Source organism: Tupaia chinensis, unplaced genomic scaffold (assembly GCF_000334495.1).
Source record: "Tupaia chinensis unplaced genomic scaffold, TupChi_1.0 Scaffold000251_1, whole genome shotgun sequence".
Taxonomy (NCBI): domain Eukaryota; kingdom Metazoa; phylum Chordata; class Mammalia; order Scandentia; family Tupaiidae; genus Tupaia; species Tupaia belangeri.
Window position 1 is genome coordinate 2142017 of NW_006159731.1, and position 17455 is coordinate 2159471.

Genomic DNA, 17455 nt, shown 5'->3' on the forward strand with positions numbered 1-17455 from the left:
TTTCTTGTGGTCACTATCATCCGACGGTGTATGTAACATTTGAGGTAACAGTGTTTATCACTACTGATGTTGGGTAAATAAGTACCTTAATAATAAACTAGATGTTTTAGGAGGGTTTTTAAATGCTCATTTGGAATAATGGAATAGGATTTAGAAGAAAAGTGGTAACACTGTCTTCTTGGCCTTATTAGCATAGAACAGAGATGGCAGATTCATTTACCAGTTTTCCAGATTCTCTAGATAAGTTGTAGAATACATAGAATTTTACCTCCCAGACATGAGGTTTTTGCTTGTTTCTAATTACTGCTGGGTTGTCATAGGACCACATGACAGTGCAGAGGTGCTGCACCATCTTCTGGTCTGTCTGTGCCCATACTCTTGGAGTCTCCTGGTCACAGTGAGTCGTGAAGCTGATGCACCTCCTGCCACATTTTGAATTCTCTGAGTAGTAAGTAGTGTACGAAAGTTAGTAAGCAAAGCCCACCTGGAAGAAAATTATCTTTATTAGATTTGCATGCCTTCATATTGTGATTTTTATATAAAATATGCACTGGAGTCCAAAAATAAAACCAAATCCACAAACCAGCCAACAAGTAAATTTCATCCTTTCAGATATATCCTGGAGTTTATAGAAATAATATCTTGGCTTTGGGCTTTGTTTGAAATCTTATGTTAGGCTATGTCTCGTATCAGCTCAGCCCGACTTCTTTAAAGTCTTATCCTAATTTGTGTGATGGATTCTATTCTGAATTCCCATTCAAAATTGCTTAACTTTTTGTTTAAGGATTTTTCTTTATAAAGTAATATAAAACATGCCTTTCACATTTCCAGGAGTTAAAACTTATTACAACAAACTATATGTCCTACATACATGTTTAATCCGATGCTTTGGTTGGTTAATGGAGTGAACAGAACAGGAGGAAAGGAGAGCTAGGGTGGACAAGGAAAGAAGTGTTGCAAAGCAGGTGGGAGCTCTGGCAACTGTCAATCGGGTGTTCTAGCCCCAGTGTACCTGTTGCTGCTCATGTAGGATGGCTCTTGGCCAAGCTAGAAAAACCCTAGAGAAGCTTCTGGTTTCTGAGGCCAGCCCCATGGCACAGCAGCTATGCCCTGGGCAGAGGGAACCAGATCCCACACAACTGACTGCAGTTTGAATCCCAGTCCCTGCTTCTAGAAAAACAGCCCAGGGAACATGTGTGCATGCCCAGGATCCTGAAAGGATGGAGAAATGGTGGAAGAAAGGATTGCGGCATGACCAGGCCCCATTGAGTAGTGCTTTTCTCTTTCTCTCCTCTCATGTGTGTGCACATAACATCATCTGACATTTTAAAAAATAATAATAACAAAAAATGGGTTACTGGTTGGTTTCTGAATAGCTTAAGGCAATTCTATTTCCACTAAAGGAGGAAGACCCACCTTTAAATACAGAATTCAAGGGGCCAGCTCCATAACACAGTGGCTAAACACTGTTCATTGAGAGCCAGATCCTACATGGCTATCCACAGTTCAAACCTCAGCCCTAGTGGCTTAGAAAAACAAGCCAGTCCCATGAGTGCCCCAAATCCTGATAAGATAGAGAAATGGAAGAAAAAGGCTTGTGGTACCACATCCCATTGCAGGGGTGATTTCTGTGGCCAGCACACAAACCCTCTGGCAATAAATACACAAACTTCTTAAGCTATATTTTCTTCCAACCACTGAAGATTTTAAAGGATATGAAAGCATAGCTTAGTTGTAGAAATCTGGACTTCTAAGCCTGATTCTTTTACATTTATCCCTTGTGACAGTGGTTATATTATTTTACCTGTCAGAAAAGTCAGAAACCCTTAACCACCACGCCATCTGCCAGCCCCAAGAGTGTAATTAGAATTGTCGTATTTTCTAATTTCTTTAGTGAGGAATATTCCCTCACTTAGTTTTCTTTCTTTTTTTTTTTTTTGTAGTTGTACATTTTGTATGAATTTGGAATCTTATTGGGATCAATGATGAGATATATAGAGGGAATTCACACAAAAATATAAGTTGGGGTGGGGGGGGGATTAGGAGGGAAACATTTCTGTAGCCTAGTGGTTAAGGCAGCCAAGTCCCAAAATGGCTGACAGCAGTTTGAATCCTAGCCCCAACAGCTTGAAAGCCATGCCGGGGGCATGTGTGTACATACCCAAAGTCTTGTCAGGATGGAGAGAGGGAAGGGACTGCAGTGACCCGCCCTCCTAGGGCATGCTCTCCTCTCCCACTCTGTCACCTAAGAGTCCTGGGTACGGTGTTTCTTAGTCTCCAACTGCCTTCTCAGCCCTGTGGACAGTCTATCAGATAGGGTCACCAGAGTAATAACCAGACAGTCAGAATTTATCAGATTTATCCCCAGAGTATTTGTTCAAACACGGAGTGAGGCCCACTTGTCGAAGTCTCTAGCCTTGGTCCAGACCTACTTTGCTAAAACATTCTTTTCTTAGCAACAAGCAACATCCAACCAGTAAGTACACATCTGAGTCCTGTCCCTAGAGGAAACGTTTCCTATAGTAGTGTTGGCTATAGCAAAAAAAAAAAAAAAACTTGCTGGCAAGTGATAGCTTTAAATGATTTAATCTAAACATCTCCAGAACTGATTCTGTAAACTAATTCTGCACAAACATCCAAAGAATGAAAAGGCAGCCACTCTGTCAAAGTTGGTGTGGATCCTGTGAGTGTGATCCAGGCTTACAAACATCAGTGCCACCCAGCCAGCATCAGAGCCTAGGAAAGGACAGAAAATCTTAAGTGCCATATGGAGTCATGACTCGAAATTACTCCGGGGGGAGAGGTTGCTCCTCTTTAGGCAAACCAGCACCCCTGTAGGTGTATTTAAGCTGTGTAGTGTTTACTTAGGGTCATTAAGTCCTTGGGAATTCAGAGGGAAGTATCTGCACCTCGAACCCCACACCTCGCATAGATGCAGGCTCTGAGACATTGACAGACTTGCCCAGGGCCCTGTGCTGACATATCGAAGAGCTCCAGCTCCACCTGAATCCAAAGCCCACATTCTTGGTTATTCACTACCAAACTACACTGATGAAAGAGCCTGCTGATCAGAATGTGGGGGCTAGCTTGTGGGGAATGCACTTCTGTTTCCCAGACCTTTCTAACTCGGAATTCTGAGTTTCCATCAGAGGTGCAGAGGTCACTGCCTCGGCACCACCATTGTGAACACCGGGCTCCATGGTGCCCTCTAGCTAACTGCTCCTTTCAAGGCACCACCACCAAGCCATGCCCAGAGCAGTGTTATGATCAGGATCTTCCCTCTACTGTCCTCATCAGAGTTCTGGGGCTTGCCCTCCTCCCCGGCACATGCATTTGCTCTCCCCCCACACAGGATGCGTGAAAGAAAAGTCCACGTGTCCCTCTTTCCCAGGGAAAATGCACCGTAACATGATTCCTACAATTTCATTATTTTGGCCAAAGAAAAGATCCCACTGGAGCAAGGATCAGAAGGTTGGGGTAGGGAACCTTTTTTGAATACTGAGACCACACTCCTTTTGTGCTAGGGGTTCAGTCCGCGGACTTCCTGGGCCTGCTACAGGCTGCATATACTCCTCGCAGGTCTGTTTACCTCCGGCGGCCCCTTCCAGCTGCTCTTGTTTATCTCCTGCATCTCCACTAGGGGGCAGTGCCGGCAGTGAGTTGTGGTCTGGCTGCCCTGAACATTCCCACATTACCATTCCTTTCGCATTCCTTCTAGAATATAGCCTCCTCTCCAGTTATACACACTGAATTTTTTCTTTTTAGTTTTGCAAGAGCATGCCCTTGCCAGGGAGAGACAGACTGAAAGGGAAAGGAAGAAAGCATCGTCCAACAACCCTCTGCCTCCATTCCTCCTTCCCCTGGGGTTTAACTCATCCCTGCACATATACCTGGTGTGTTTCTTAAGGTTTTCAATCCAGGGCCAGGAGTCACACTGTGCAGTCAGTTATATGGTATCCAGCTCCCTCAACCCAAGTTTGTTCTAACTTCTAGCATATACACATGATTTCTCCTCCTAAAATTTTCTCTAAGTCCCAATCCCATTTAACTGGAAAATTCTTACCTGTTCAACAAGAATTGCCTCAAACCCTCCTGAGTGAAGGTTTCCATCCTCCTCTTCTTTCCTTCTCTGAGTTAAGGGCCTTCTGTGTCCTGAGAGCAGACTGACGGCTGGTATTTGTCTCTCCCTCGCCTAGAGTTGATCCATCTCCAGATGGGTCCTGGCTTACTCATATCTGAATCCATGGCATCTCTAAACAGCACTTTGTGTGTAGTAGGTGTTCGGTAAAGTGTGTAGAGATGAATAGATGACTAGATAGAACATGGTTTTTTTTCTCTCTTTTTTTAGGTTTTTACCATAGGACAGGTGTGCTCAACAAAGAGATAGACAGACATACAGAGAAAGGAAAAGAGAGAAATCACACGGGGGGCGGGCGGCGGCGGTGTGTGACAACACTGCCAATTCCTTCTCCTCCATTCTCTTGGGATTTGCGGCGTGCACACACACACCCAGTGTGAATTTCAAGCCACCAGGTCTGGGACTCAAACTGCAGTTGGCTATATGGGAGTCCACTGTCTTAACTACAACACTCGATGGCCAAACATGTTTTAATTTTTAATTTTTTTATATTTTATTTAGTTTGACCAGAGAGAGAGAGAGAGAGAGAGAGAGAAAAAAAAAAGTGAGAAAGCAATCCACCAAATCCAGGACTCAAACTGCAGTCGGCCATGTAGAAGTCCAACGCCCGTTAACTACCATGCCACCTGCTGGCCCCATTTTTACATGAACTACCACGCCATCTGCTGGCCCCGTTTTTAGGGGCTTTTTAAAATTATTTCTTTTTTTTTTTTTTTTTTGCTACAGGGCACATATTCTTGCCAGCAACAGAAAGCCAACAGGTTCAGGACTCAAACCACAGTTGGCCACATGGGAGTCCAGCTCCTTAACCACCACATCATCTTCTAGCCCTTAATTTTAATTTTTTTTTTAGAGGATTTTGCCTTAATGCGTATGCACTCATGGGGAGAGTGAGAAGGAAAGTGAGAAATCACCCCATGGGGGTATGGCCATGCCATAATCCTTTCTCCTCCATTCTCCTCCCAGGATCTGATCTTGGGCACGTATGCACGCACACCTGACGTGATTCTCAAGCCACCAGGTTTGGGAATTTAACGACCATGTGAGAGTACAGCAATGTAACCGCTACACCATCTGCTGGCTCCGTTCATTTTAAATTTTAAAATGTGTCTTACATTTTCTTTAACTCAGAATTGCAGTGTCTTGGGCAATCAGAAATTTGCCTCCTTCCCTCAACATGAAGACTTGCTTCACACCCCACCCACTCTACTCAACCAAGGGCAAACCCTTTTTAAAAGCAAAATATACCCTCAGTGAGTCCAAAAACAAAAAGTTGGAAAAGATTAAGCTCAAGACAGATCCTTACAAATCATCTTACCCAAATTCCCCATTACAGAGACAAAGAAAATGAGGCCCAGGGAAGACAGACCAATGAACTTTCCAACCCCACATGGCAAAACACTCGATTTGAGAGAGGAGTGGAAAAAATGTTCCAGGCAATTAACAAACCACTTTCAGGAAAACTGTCCAAGCTAAATCTTGAAATTACCTCAGACTAGATCATAAAACAGTACAGGAAACATCATCAAGATAGCTGAGAAGTCCCAGCATTTGTCTCTCCAACAATGGAGAAAAACGGATTGCGTGGCCATCACCCCTGAGGGGTACTTTCTCACTTTCTCTGTCTCCAACAAGCGCATGTACCCCATAGCAAATGTCTCTTTCTCAAGCACCAGCAGTTGGCATAATGGCTGTGTCACTGGACTCCCATATGGTCGACCACGGTCCCGGACCCGGTGGCTTAGATTCACACTGGGCGCATGTGCATGCGTGCCCAAGATCCCAAGAGGAAAATGGAGGAAAGGGGATTGTGGTATGGCCATCCCCCCTGGGGGCTGATTTCTCGCTTTCTGTCTCTGTCTCTCTCTGTCTTTCTGGCGAGTGCATGTGCCCTATAGCAAAAACCTCTCAAAAAAAAAAATATCTCTTTCTCAAAAAAGAAGGGGTAAAAATAATAAATTTTACAAAGAAATATACTTCAAATAGTGTATCTCAGGGAGAACCCTAAAATCCAAGGAAATAACTAAAGTCTTCTGAAGTTTGAAATAGAAATGTAAAACACCTGTCCAAGATCAGACAGAGACTCACCATTGCCAGGAAAGTTGAGAGATCCCCAAGTCTAATCTGAGGGGGCTGGCTGGAGCCCATGACCACCAAGTTGACTACAGTCCTAAGCACTGGAGGGCCCAGCAGTTCTCAGACTCCAAACCCAGAAGGGAATTTCCTGCAACCCGTGCAGCTGTATAGTGTTAGAGAAGGAACTCGCACGGGTCATCCCCACCTGCCCGCACACCCAAGCACGGTGCGGTTTTGAAAACAGAGTTACTACTAGAGAGAAACCTCCCTGGAGGCCAATAGTCCCCACATCTCAACATCCATGAGACCTCACCAACATCTATCTCACCACACCCACAGGACTTACTCCTGTCATTTTCTTAGTTGTTTTCTGATTGTTTTGTAGCTTTCATTTTTTTATTTTCTTTCCCCTTGGAAATAGGAACTAGGAAAAATAAGCTGGATAACTTTCAACCCAGCAAGTACCTTCCCACTTCTCCACCCACAATGCAGCTGAACCCAGACCCCACACCCTCCACCTGGAACCACGTTGTCTCAAGGAAACAGCATTTCCCTTTTTTCCTCCATGCCCTATTATAAGTGGTCTTGGCTTTCATGGTGGTTTCCAATTAGACGTTAGTTGGACATTTTCATTACGAAACCCAGCCAGAAACAATCTATACACCTGGCACTAAAGAGGCAGGCTGGTGAGGTTTCCGGGGACATGCCTGACCAGAACAAAATAATTTTGAGAAGAAAGAAAAAGAAAAAATTGTAAAATTTAAAATGAAAAAATAAGTTTTTTTTAAAGAGTAAAAAAAAAAAAAAAAAAAAAAAAAAAAAAAAAAGGAGGGCAAAATACAAATAGTTCATGGCAATGCCTTTTATGAAAACAAAACAAAACTATTCATGGATTTCAAAATGTTTTGCACCAAAATAAATCTGTACTTTAATTTCATGTTTCCATGAACTTTTTGACGTTCCATGGGTTCAAATACTGAAACTCCTAGGTGCACATTACACATCCTTATTCCAACTGAATTTGAGTAAGCAATTGATTGCATTTCTTTTTTTAAAAATTAATTTATTTAATTCCATTTGTTCTTATTATTTTATTTTGACCAGAGAGAGAGAGAGAGAGAGAAAAAAAAAAGGGAGAAAGAAATCCACCAAATCCAGGACTCAAACTGCAGGCGGCCATGTAGAAGTCCAACGCCCGTTAACTACCATGCCACCTGCTGGCCCCATTTTTACATGAACTACCACGCCATCTGCTGGCCCCGTTTTTAGGGGCTTTTTAAAATTATTTCTTTTTTTTTTTTTTTTTGCTACAGGGCACATATTCTTGCCAGCAACAGAAAGCCAACAGGTTCAGGACTCAAACCACAGTTGGCCACATGGGAGTCCAGCTCCTTAACCACCACATCATCTTCTAGCCCTTAATTTTAATTTTTTTTTTAGAGGATTTTGCCTTAATGCGTATGCACTCATGGGGAGAGTGAGAAGGAAAGTGAGAAATCACCCCATGGGGGTATGGCCATGCCATAATCCTTTCTCCTCCATTCTCCTCCCAGGATCTGATCTTGGGCACGTATGCACGCACACCTGACGTGATTCTCAAGCCACCAGGTTTGGGAATTTAACGACCATGTGAGAGTACAGCAATGTAACCGCTACACCATCTGCTGGCTCCGTTCATTTTAAATTTTAAAATGTGTCTTACATTTTCTTTAACTCAGAATTGCAGTGTCTTGGGCAATCAGAAATTTGCCTCCTTCCCTCAACATGAAGACTTGCTTCACACCCCACCCACTCTACTCAACCAAGGGCAAACCCTTTTTAAAAGCAAAATATACCCTCAGTGAGTCCAAAAACAAAAAGTTGGAAAAGATTAAGCTCAAGACAGATCCTTACAAATCATCTTACCCAAATTCCCCATTACAGAGACAAAGAAAATGAGGCCCAGGGAAGACAGACCAATGAACTTTCCAACCCCACATGGCAAAACACTCGATTTGAGAGAGGAGTGGAAAAAATGTTCCAGGCAATTAACAAACCACTTTCAGGAAAACTGTCCAAGCTAAATCTTGAAATTACCTCAGACTAGATCATAAAACAGTACAGGAAACATCATCAAGATAGCTGAGAAGTCCCAGCATTTGTCTCTCCAACAATGGAGAAAAACGGATTGCGTGGCCATCACCCCTGAGGGGTACTTTCTCACTTTCTCTGTCTCCAACAAGCGCATGTACCCCATAGCAAATGTCTCTTTCTCAAGCACCAGCAGTTGGCATAATGGCTGGGTCACTGGACTCCCATATGGTCGACCACGGTCCCGGACCCGGTGGCTTAGATTCACACTGGGCGCATGTGCATGCGTGCCCAAGATCCCAAGAGGAAAATGGAGGAAAGGGGATTGTGGTATGGCCATCCCCCCTGGGGGCTGATTTCTCGCTTTCTGTCTCTGTCTCTCTCTGTCTTTCTGGCGAGTGCATGTGCCCTATAGCAAAAACCTCTCAAAAAAAAAAATATCTCTTTCTCAAAAAAGAAGGGGTAAAAATAATAAATTTTACAAAGAAATATACTTCAAATAGTGTATCTCAGGGAGAACCCTAAAATCCAAGGAAATAACTAAAGTCTTCTGAAGTTTGAAATAGAAATGTAAAACACCTGTCCAAGATCAGACAGAGACTCACCATTGCCAGGAAAGTTGAGAGATCCCCAAGTCTAATCTGAGGGGGCTGGCTGGAGCCCATGACCACCAAGTTGACTACAGTCCTAAGCACTGGAGGGCCCAGCAGTTCTCAGACTCCAAACCCAGAAGGGAATTTCCTGCAACCCGTGCAGCTGTATAGTGTTAGAGAAGGAACTCGCACGGGTCATCCCCACCTGCCCGCACACCCAAGCACGGTGCGGTTTTGAAAACAGAGTTACTACTAGAGAGAAACCTCCCTGGAGGCCAATAGTCCCCACATCTCAACATCCATGAGACCTCACCAACATCTATCTCACCACACCCACAGGACTTACTCCTGTCATTTTCTTAGTTGTTTTCTGATTGTTTTGTAGCTTTCATTTTTTTATTTTCTTTCCCCTTGGAAATAGGAACTAGGAAAAATAAGCTGGATAACTTTCAACCCAGCAAGTACCTTCCCACTTCTCCACCCACAATGCAGCTGAACCCAGACCCCACACCCTCCACCTGGAACCACGTTGTCTCAAGGAAACAGCATTTCCCTTTTTTCCTCCATGCCCTATTATAAGTGGTCTTGGCTTTCATGGTGGTTTCCAATTAGACGTTAGTTGGACATTTTCATTACGAAACCCAGCCAGAAACAATCTATACACCTGGCACTAAAGAGGCAGGCTGGTGAGGTTTCCGGGGACATGCCTGACCAGAACAAAATAATTTTGAGAAGAAAGAAAAAGAAAAAATTGTAAAATTTAAAATGGAGGTATGTTTCATTAAATGAATATAAAATATAGCATAATGTCAGCTTCATTATTTTAGAATTTATAAAGATGCTGTGTTTTTAAGCAATTTGCAAATCATATTAGAGTAGGATTTTTTTCAGTTTGTAAGAATCCCTAAAGATGAACAACAATTACTAAGAAATCATAAAACGAAGTTACATACATACAAATAGTTTCCAAAATAAAACACAAGCACTTCCAAAATTTTTATGACCAAAAAACAAATGCAGAATTTGAATGTATTTGATTTGACGGTACATAGGTTTCTTGGGACCTATGGAAGTTCTCAGGAAGACTAGCTTTTGGCACATACCATACAGACCTCACCTATTTTATTTATTTTTATAGCCAAAAGACAATAAAAGAAAGAGACAGGCCCTCCAGCGGGATGCAGTCATGCCACATCCCTTCTCCCATTCTGGTGGGCCTTAAGGCCTGCATGCACACCCACTCAGCATGTTCTTCAAGCCACTGGGGCCAGATTCAAACTGAGGTTGGCCACATGGGATTCTGCCCACTTACCCACTGGGCTACGGGGCAGCCCCTCCCTCACCCACTTTTACTAACTCATCAGCTAGCACTCTGGCAGACCAGCCAGCAGCTAGCCAGAAATCACTATATTCTCCAGTGTGTTGTAGAGGAAGGGAGCCATTTCACCAATCTAATCTGAGGGGGGTGGCTAGGGCCTCAAAATGAAGACAGGGATGGACACAACAAGCTGTGCTAGGAAATGGGACAGAGCAACTCTGAAATTTGGTGATTAAGGCACGAGATTCCCACATGGCCCACTGCAGTTTGAGTCCCAGATCTGGCGGCTTCCTTTCTCACTTTCCCTTTCTCTTTCTCTGTCTCTCTGGTGAGCGCACATGTCCTATAGCAAATTTCAAAAATATAATAAATAAAATTAAATATTCTAAAGGAAAAAAGACACTAGCCTCACAATGAAGCAGGAGACAGAACAGCTTGTTCCTGTTGTAAGAAAAGGAAGGGGAACTAGCAGATGGTATAATGGTTATGTCACTGGATTCTCACGTGGCTGACCATGGTTCAAGTCCCAGACCCAGCAGCTTGAAACTTAAACTGGGCATGTGTGTGTGCATGTGCAAAATCCAGAGAAGAGAGTGGAGGAAAAGGGATTGCAGCAAGGCCCTCCCCCTGGCGGTGCTTTCTCACTTCTGTCTCTCAGTCTCTGTCACTCCAGTGAATGTATGTGCCCTATAGCAAAAATCTTTCTGAAAAAAAAAAGGAAATGAAAAAAAAGTCTCCTGGGTGGATTCTCTGGGTCCAGTGGAAGCTAGGGTGTCAGTGTACAAATAGCCAGAGACCGTACCATCCCTCACTTCCTCCCTGCTGCACCTGCTAGGCACCTCCCACGGCCGGGAGCTAGGGAGCCAGTGGAGTGCAGGAAGCCAGGGTGACCCTGTCTACTCACACACCTTGATGACGGTTCTGTCCTGCCCTGATTGCCAGGCATATCCTGAGTAATCTCAGGCGCTCGAAGTGATCTCTTTTACTATCTGTTAACTTAGCTAAACGCTGACTGCCGTGTGAGTCAAGAAGCTCTTCCGGGGATGGTGCCCACCTGTGGGCCCTGCACGTCCACTCTGCCTTGGGAGCATTGGGGAGCATCCCCGTGGTACTGACCTCAGTGGGACCACTCTGAGCTCATTTATTTGGGGCTCTCCTGACCAGGAGATCAGGGAGGATTTAATGGATGATAATCCAACAGTAGGAGCCCTGGGGTTTTCATTTTATTGTTTTGTTTTGGAATTGTCTTTTTGAAAAGTTTTTGTTTGGGGGTTTGTTTGGTTTTGATTTTCATTTTTTTAATGTTCTTTCTTTAGATTTATTTCTCCCAAGAGAAAAATATAGGCCAACGCTCCCAACAGGGTCTCTATGCTGCGGCCACTCCCAGCCTCAGCCAGCCCGCCCAGCCCGAATCACGGCCATGTGCACACATCTGTGTGTGTGGGAGGCCTTGGGACACAAACCCGGAACCTTCCTATGCGCCCAGCATCACAGAGTGTTCTGCTACCCCTGTGTCACCAGCTAGTCCCTGTTTGTTTTTATTTTTGCTGAGGGAGGGGCAGCGAGGGGACTGTGATCTAGAGAAGAGAGAAGTCTGACGTGTGATGGGACGTATTACTATGAGTCCAGAGACCACGCCTTCTGTGGGATGGAGCATTCTGTTTCTGGTTAAGCACAGCGTGTCCTCTGAAGCCAGCTCAAGAGATGGTGTGAGATCATCCGCTGAGGAGGCTGCTCTTTTACCATAAGGAAGGAAATAGCATTCGGCAAGCCTGTCATTTTTCCTAGAACTCTTATTTTCCTGGAGGACGACAAAGGCTGGCTGACACACTATGTCGTGGGAAGAGACTGACAAACAGGTCCCTTAGTACATGCTGACTCAGACAGAAAATGTTCAACTTGGCTTCTAAGAAATACATATTATTTCTTTCAAAAGGCCCATGGGAAGTTTTTGGAGTCCGGCTTGGTGTTTCCTAAGAAGGGAACAATTCTGAGATGTGCACATACAGAGTGGTGGCTGCGGCTCCCTGGTGATCTGGGTGTCTCCCAGCTGGGTTGCGCTCACCATGTGGAATGCTGAGCCCGTGAAGTCCCTAGCGCTTGCTCATCTTTGGGAATTCTGAACTGTGGTGGAAGTTCCTTTGTACCGGCCCTGCCTCCCCCTAGTGAGAGCCTGCACTTGTAGTTCTGTTTGGCCACTGCCCGCACAGGCCAGTCAGCCAGGGCAGACCCAGGATTGCTCCCTCAAGCCTGCACCCCTGCTCTCTCAGCTCCTTTGGTCTGGGAGCCAAGTCTGGGGGATGATGTGCCCTACTGGACTCCTTCCCCCTCAGTAGGTTGAGGGTGCATGCAAGCAAAGCAAGGCCGACAGAGTCCAGCTGGCTAGTGACCCAGTGTTTAATCTGGGGGCACTGTGTGTAAGTCATAGATGGAGGCCACGCTTTCCAGACAGCTTTGTCAACGACGAGATGATATTTTGATCAATTTCTGGACTTGGTTTCTGCCCAGCTCCCACCAGGTTCTGATCTCACACCGGCTGGCCCATGGGCTAGAAACACTAAGAAGCAGATAGAATGGCATCTGGGGAGCAAAGTTCACACTAAAGAGAGTGAAGTTCTAGTTGGAGCCTCAAGATAGGCTTTAGGCCTCAGGCTGAGCTCCGCTCCAGGGAACAAAGTGAGTGGTAACCCCAGAACTGACGGATGCACGTGTCTGACTTTGTAGATAGCGGAGGGGGCCACAGCATCCTCTAGAAGCTCGAAAAGGTAAGGAAGGCCACCAGGGAGAAACTCAGCCCTGCCAACACCTTCATTTTAACCCAGTTGGGTTTCCAACCCAAAGAACATTAAATTATAAAGTTATATTTGAGTGTTCGGGTCGTGAAGCTTGTGGTACTGTGCTGCAGCAGCAACAGAGAAATATATATCCACTCTTTGAAAGTGTAACAGGGGATCCAACCATTTAAAAGAAACCTCACCCATTACCACGCTAAGGAGTTTGCACTTTACCTATGGGCACAAGGAGTTAAGAAGCAGGCAAGAGATGGGATCACGCAAGAGATGGAGTCAGATCTGTGCACAGAAACATCCCCCTGGAAGTGACATGGAAGACAGATCCAGGGCTAGAAAATAGGACAAGAAGGAAAGAGGCGAGTGGGAAGGCCAAAGGTCCAGGTCAAAGATAGTGAAAACTGGTGGTGACGAGGGATCAGAGGAGACGGAGTGGGAGAAACAGATGGGGAGAGATTCTGCAGAGACAAGTGTCAGGATTTAGCCAACACACTGGATGCTGGGGAAGAGGGAGGAAGGAGTTTCAATGACTCCAATTCACTCAGCGACTTCGGTGACTCCAGCTTAGGTAACTAGGAAAACAGACAAACTGTGAAATAAAGAAGCAGGTCAGGATGCCAGGGAGATAAACATTGTGAGTTTGTCTTGGACGTGTTACGTCGTCGTGGATATTTCCAGTGAGCAGTTGAAAATGCAGACACTGGCCTCGTGGAATGAAGAGGGTGGGGCGGGGCATTTGGGAATGACGCAGATACAACTGAAGCTATTGTATTGTATCTGGTTGTGGAGGACGGGAACACCTCAGATAAGCGGTTCAACGGTATTGACCCCCAGGTTCAAAGGCAGGCCAGCCAAGAGCAGTCAGAAATAAATGAAAGAAAAGTGAGGAGTGGTAGGAGAGGTTAGGGAAGTGTGGAAAGAACAGTTGGGGAGAAATGGAATAAGGTTGGGGAGAGGTTGAAGAGGGATGGAGAGGAGTGGAAGAGGGATTGGAAAGAAGTAAGATGAGGCCCTAGAAAGGAGTGTATGAGGAACTGGGGAGGAGTGTGAAAAGGGATAGAGAGAAGTGTGGCGAGGGATTGGGGAGGCGTGGAAGAGGGAATTGGGGGTTAGTAGGAAAGTCGCATGCACTCCATTCCAACAGCCACGGGAAGTGTATTTTCACCAGACGTCCCTCCGTCCTGCCCAGCCCTCGGGCTGCTCAGAGCTTCGACACTGTCATGAACTTCTTGCTTCTGCAGCCATTCCAAGGCCATTCTGGAGCTCACAGTCTTGCGTTTTCTTTTCCCGTCGCTTCCTGTGCTGTGATTACATGCACAGTGCCCCCTCCCATCTCTGCTTCCACTCACGCCATTTCTCTGAGACCACTGGTTCTAAAACCAATCTCGAGGGTCCTAGCAGACACCTAGGGGAAAGAGTGGTTCTACATGCTTTACCAAGAAGATCCTCAAAAGCCCTCCACACCTTGGAGTCTCCACTCTTTTCTCTCTCTAACCCCAGTGACAGCTTTATTATTAACCAGAGGCAGAAAAGCAGAGAGGAAGTCAGAGGCTTGGGCTCCCACTCACCACTTCCCGGGGTGCAGGTTTGGTCAAGTCATGTGACCGCTCTGAGCTCAGTTTCCTCACATGTAATTGGTTGATGCTACTCACCTGCTGGCAGTGCTGTGAGGATTCATGGATAAAGCCCTGAGGCCTTTAGCTCAGCATCTGGTGCAAAATTCATATTGGTGACTGCCAGCTCTTTGCAGTCTTCATAATGAGCAGAACACAGCCTGAGCGGACTGCCTGTAAACTTGACAGTCAAGTCAATCCTGCTCCAGGGCTTCTCCTAGAAACTTGGGTGGCTATTTACATCCGGGTACTTAGCAACTTGTTCTGCCGTCCTTGTCCCCAAACTGTCTGCATTCAACTGCTTATTTTCTATACCTCTAGAAAGTTCTAGCACAGCTATTCTCTCACTACCAAACAGGTAGTACATCCAGCTGCCTGGAGAAGCCACTGCACAGGATGTGGGCCACTCGACTCTTACCCACAGCCCGGCCTGCGCAGAAACAGCAGGCAGTAGAGGGGGAGGTGAAGATCTAGGACTGTCCTTTCTTTCCTGTAAGAAGGAATTGATTCCAGAGAGGGAGAAGCCAAAACTGCAAGAGAGGCCAAGGGAGGGATGGGACTTAGAGGGAAGAGCAGAGCCATCTGCCATTCTATGACCTTCCCAGGAGTCTGGTCTGAACAGGTCAAGAGAGACTGGCTGGTGGCACCACCTCAGTGAGGTGGGGACAATATCTGCCGAGAGCAGTGAGACCCAGAGGGTACTCAAGGATCTGGGAGGGGCACAGAGAGCTGCATGAGTTGTAGAATAGGAAGACAGAGAAGCTGGGTGTGAGGCCCCACTGGATCCTAGTCAGGAGGCAGCAGTCAGGAGCAAGTCCACATAACAAAAGGTGTGTGACCTGCCAGCAAAGACACTTTTTTTTTTTTAACTTTTTCTGGAGAGGTTTTTGCTATAGGGCGCGTGCGCTTGCCAGAAAGACAGAGAGAGACAGAGAGACAGAAAGCGAGAAATCACCCCCCAGGGGGAATGGACATGCCACAATCCCTTCTCCTCCATTCTCCTCTTGGGATCTTGGGCACGTACACACATGCGCCCGGCATGAGTTTAAGCCACCAGGTCCAGGACTCGAACCATGGTTGGCTACATGGGAGTCCATAGACATATAGCCATTACGCCAACTGTTGGTCCCAAACCTAGAGCTCTTCCCCACAGTCATCAGATTCTCCTGATCTTTTTCCTCCCAATGAGGCATGGTCACACTACAGTCCTTTTTCTTCCATTTCTCCATCCTGTCAGGATTTTGTGTACCTGCAGGTCTACCCAGCGTGTTTTTCAAGCCACTGGGCCAGGACTTTAACCACAGTTGGCCATGTGGGATCTGGCCCTGTATGTACAGCACTTAACCACCATGCTGTGGGGTTGCCTTGGGGTCTCAGTTTAAATACCTGCATAAGCAGAACTTTAAACAGAAGTATAGCATTCCACAAAAATGGTATGGCTTTATTGTCTGAAAGGTCAAAATACAAATGCATTTACAATGAAGCATTGTAAAGACTAGTCCCATTACAATGACCATGTTTATACTACTTAATACTACAGACCTCTCGTGCACACGTATAACACCCTGCAACAACGGATGAGTGATACATGGTAAAGACAACGAGCCCCACCTACGAAGAAATGGCTCTCTTGGGCACACAGGTTCAGTCTTCCTTGTTGCTATAGTCATTCAGAATGTCCTGCACGTCCTTTCTGGTTTGCACATTTTGATTTCTATTTCAAAGTCCTGGCTTTGGGACACCTTTTTGGCATTTTATACACACACACACACACACACACACACACACACACATAAGGACGCGCGCGAGGGGTCTTCGAAAAGATCTTAGAAGATGGAATTATAATAGTTTATTTTGATGCAAAAAAAATTAATCCATGCATAGTTTCTTCATAATACACATTTTCCATGGACTTTTTTGAAGATCTCATTTATATTGAAGGTGGCCAGGACAGGGGAATGCCATTCCTAAAAATGAAACTGATAATACACACGTTTAGGTTCCCCTGACCACCACGGGAGTCCTTGCGGATAACAGGGTTTGCCCTTTTGCAGAGTCTTCCTCTCGCCCCTCCCATACCCTACTCACCAGCACAGGCATCTTGGACAGGACAGGTCTGCCCAGGGCTCAGTGCAAGAGGCAAACATGGCCTCCAGCTCCTCCCACTTCTCTGGTGCTGTTTGTGCTTTTGAGCAAACCCTCTCTATCTACACTGACCCTAGTGTCCAGCACAGCAAAAATGAAGACTGTGAACATCCTGTCACAATCCACTCTTCTACACCCACAGTAAGAGTACAAAACACTGAAGACACCACACACTGATTACAAGCAGGCCTAGTCGATGATTAATACTGACATAAAATAACCATGGGCTTTTATTTTTTTGATACCCTACAAACCCCATTTTGAATAATCAGCCAAATATGACCAAGTTCACCAGTAATGCTGAAGTCCTGCTGTCGTATCTCTCATTTTCAGCTGCTCAACTGGTTTTCCAATGCCCCCAAGGACGTACAGACAGAAGATTGTGGAATGTCAACACAGGGATGCACGAACAGACAGATACAGATGGGAAAGGTTTAGTTTCAAAGCAACACAAATAACTATGAAGGTTTATTAATGATTGCCAATAAACTGACAAAATCGAGCTTATAGCAGTAAACAGCTGAGCACGTGTGAAAATGACAAAGGGTTCCGGGACATCTGTGGGGATACAGCAAATGTGCAGAGCCTTTGGTGAGGGGTGGGGCACAAGCACGCGGTAATAACCACCAAACGCGGACCCACCAGATCCACTTTCCAAAACAGCCCCACAGAGACAGAACGAGGATGAAAAAAGAACATGTATTAGAAAGCTG

General features: G+C 45.5%; 1 protein-coding gene across 1 annotated transcript in view; it reads right to left on the bottom strand.

The window, feature by feature from the left end:
• Window positions 1-13799: 13799 nt before the first annotated feature.
• Window positions 13800-17455, bottom strand: part of IL31RA (interleukin 31 receptor A) — an 87843-nt gene continuing 84187 nt past the window's right edge. The window contains exon 17 of the mRNA XM_014587992.2: window positions 13800-14389. Coding sequence (XP_014443478.1) covers window positions 14330-14389 — 60 coding nt within the window. The 3' untranslated portion in view covers window positions 13800-14329. The remainder of the gene's footprint in view (window positions 14390-17455) is intronic.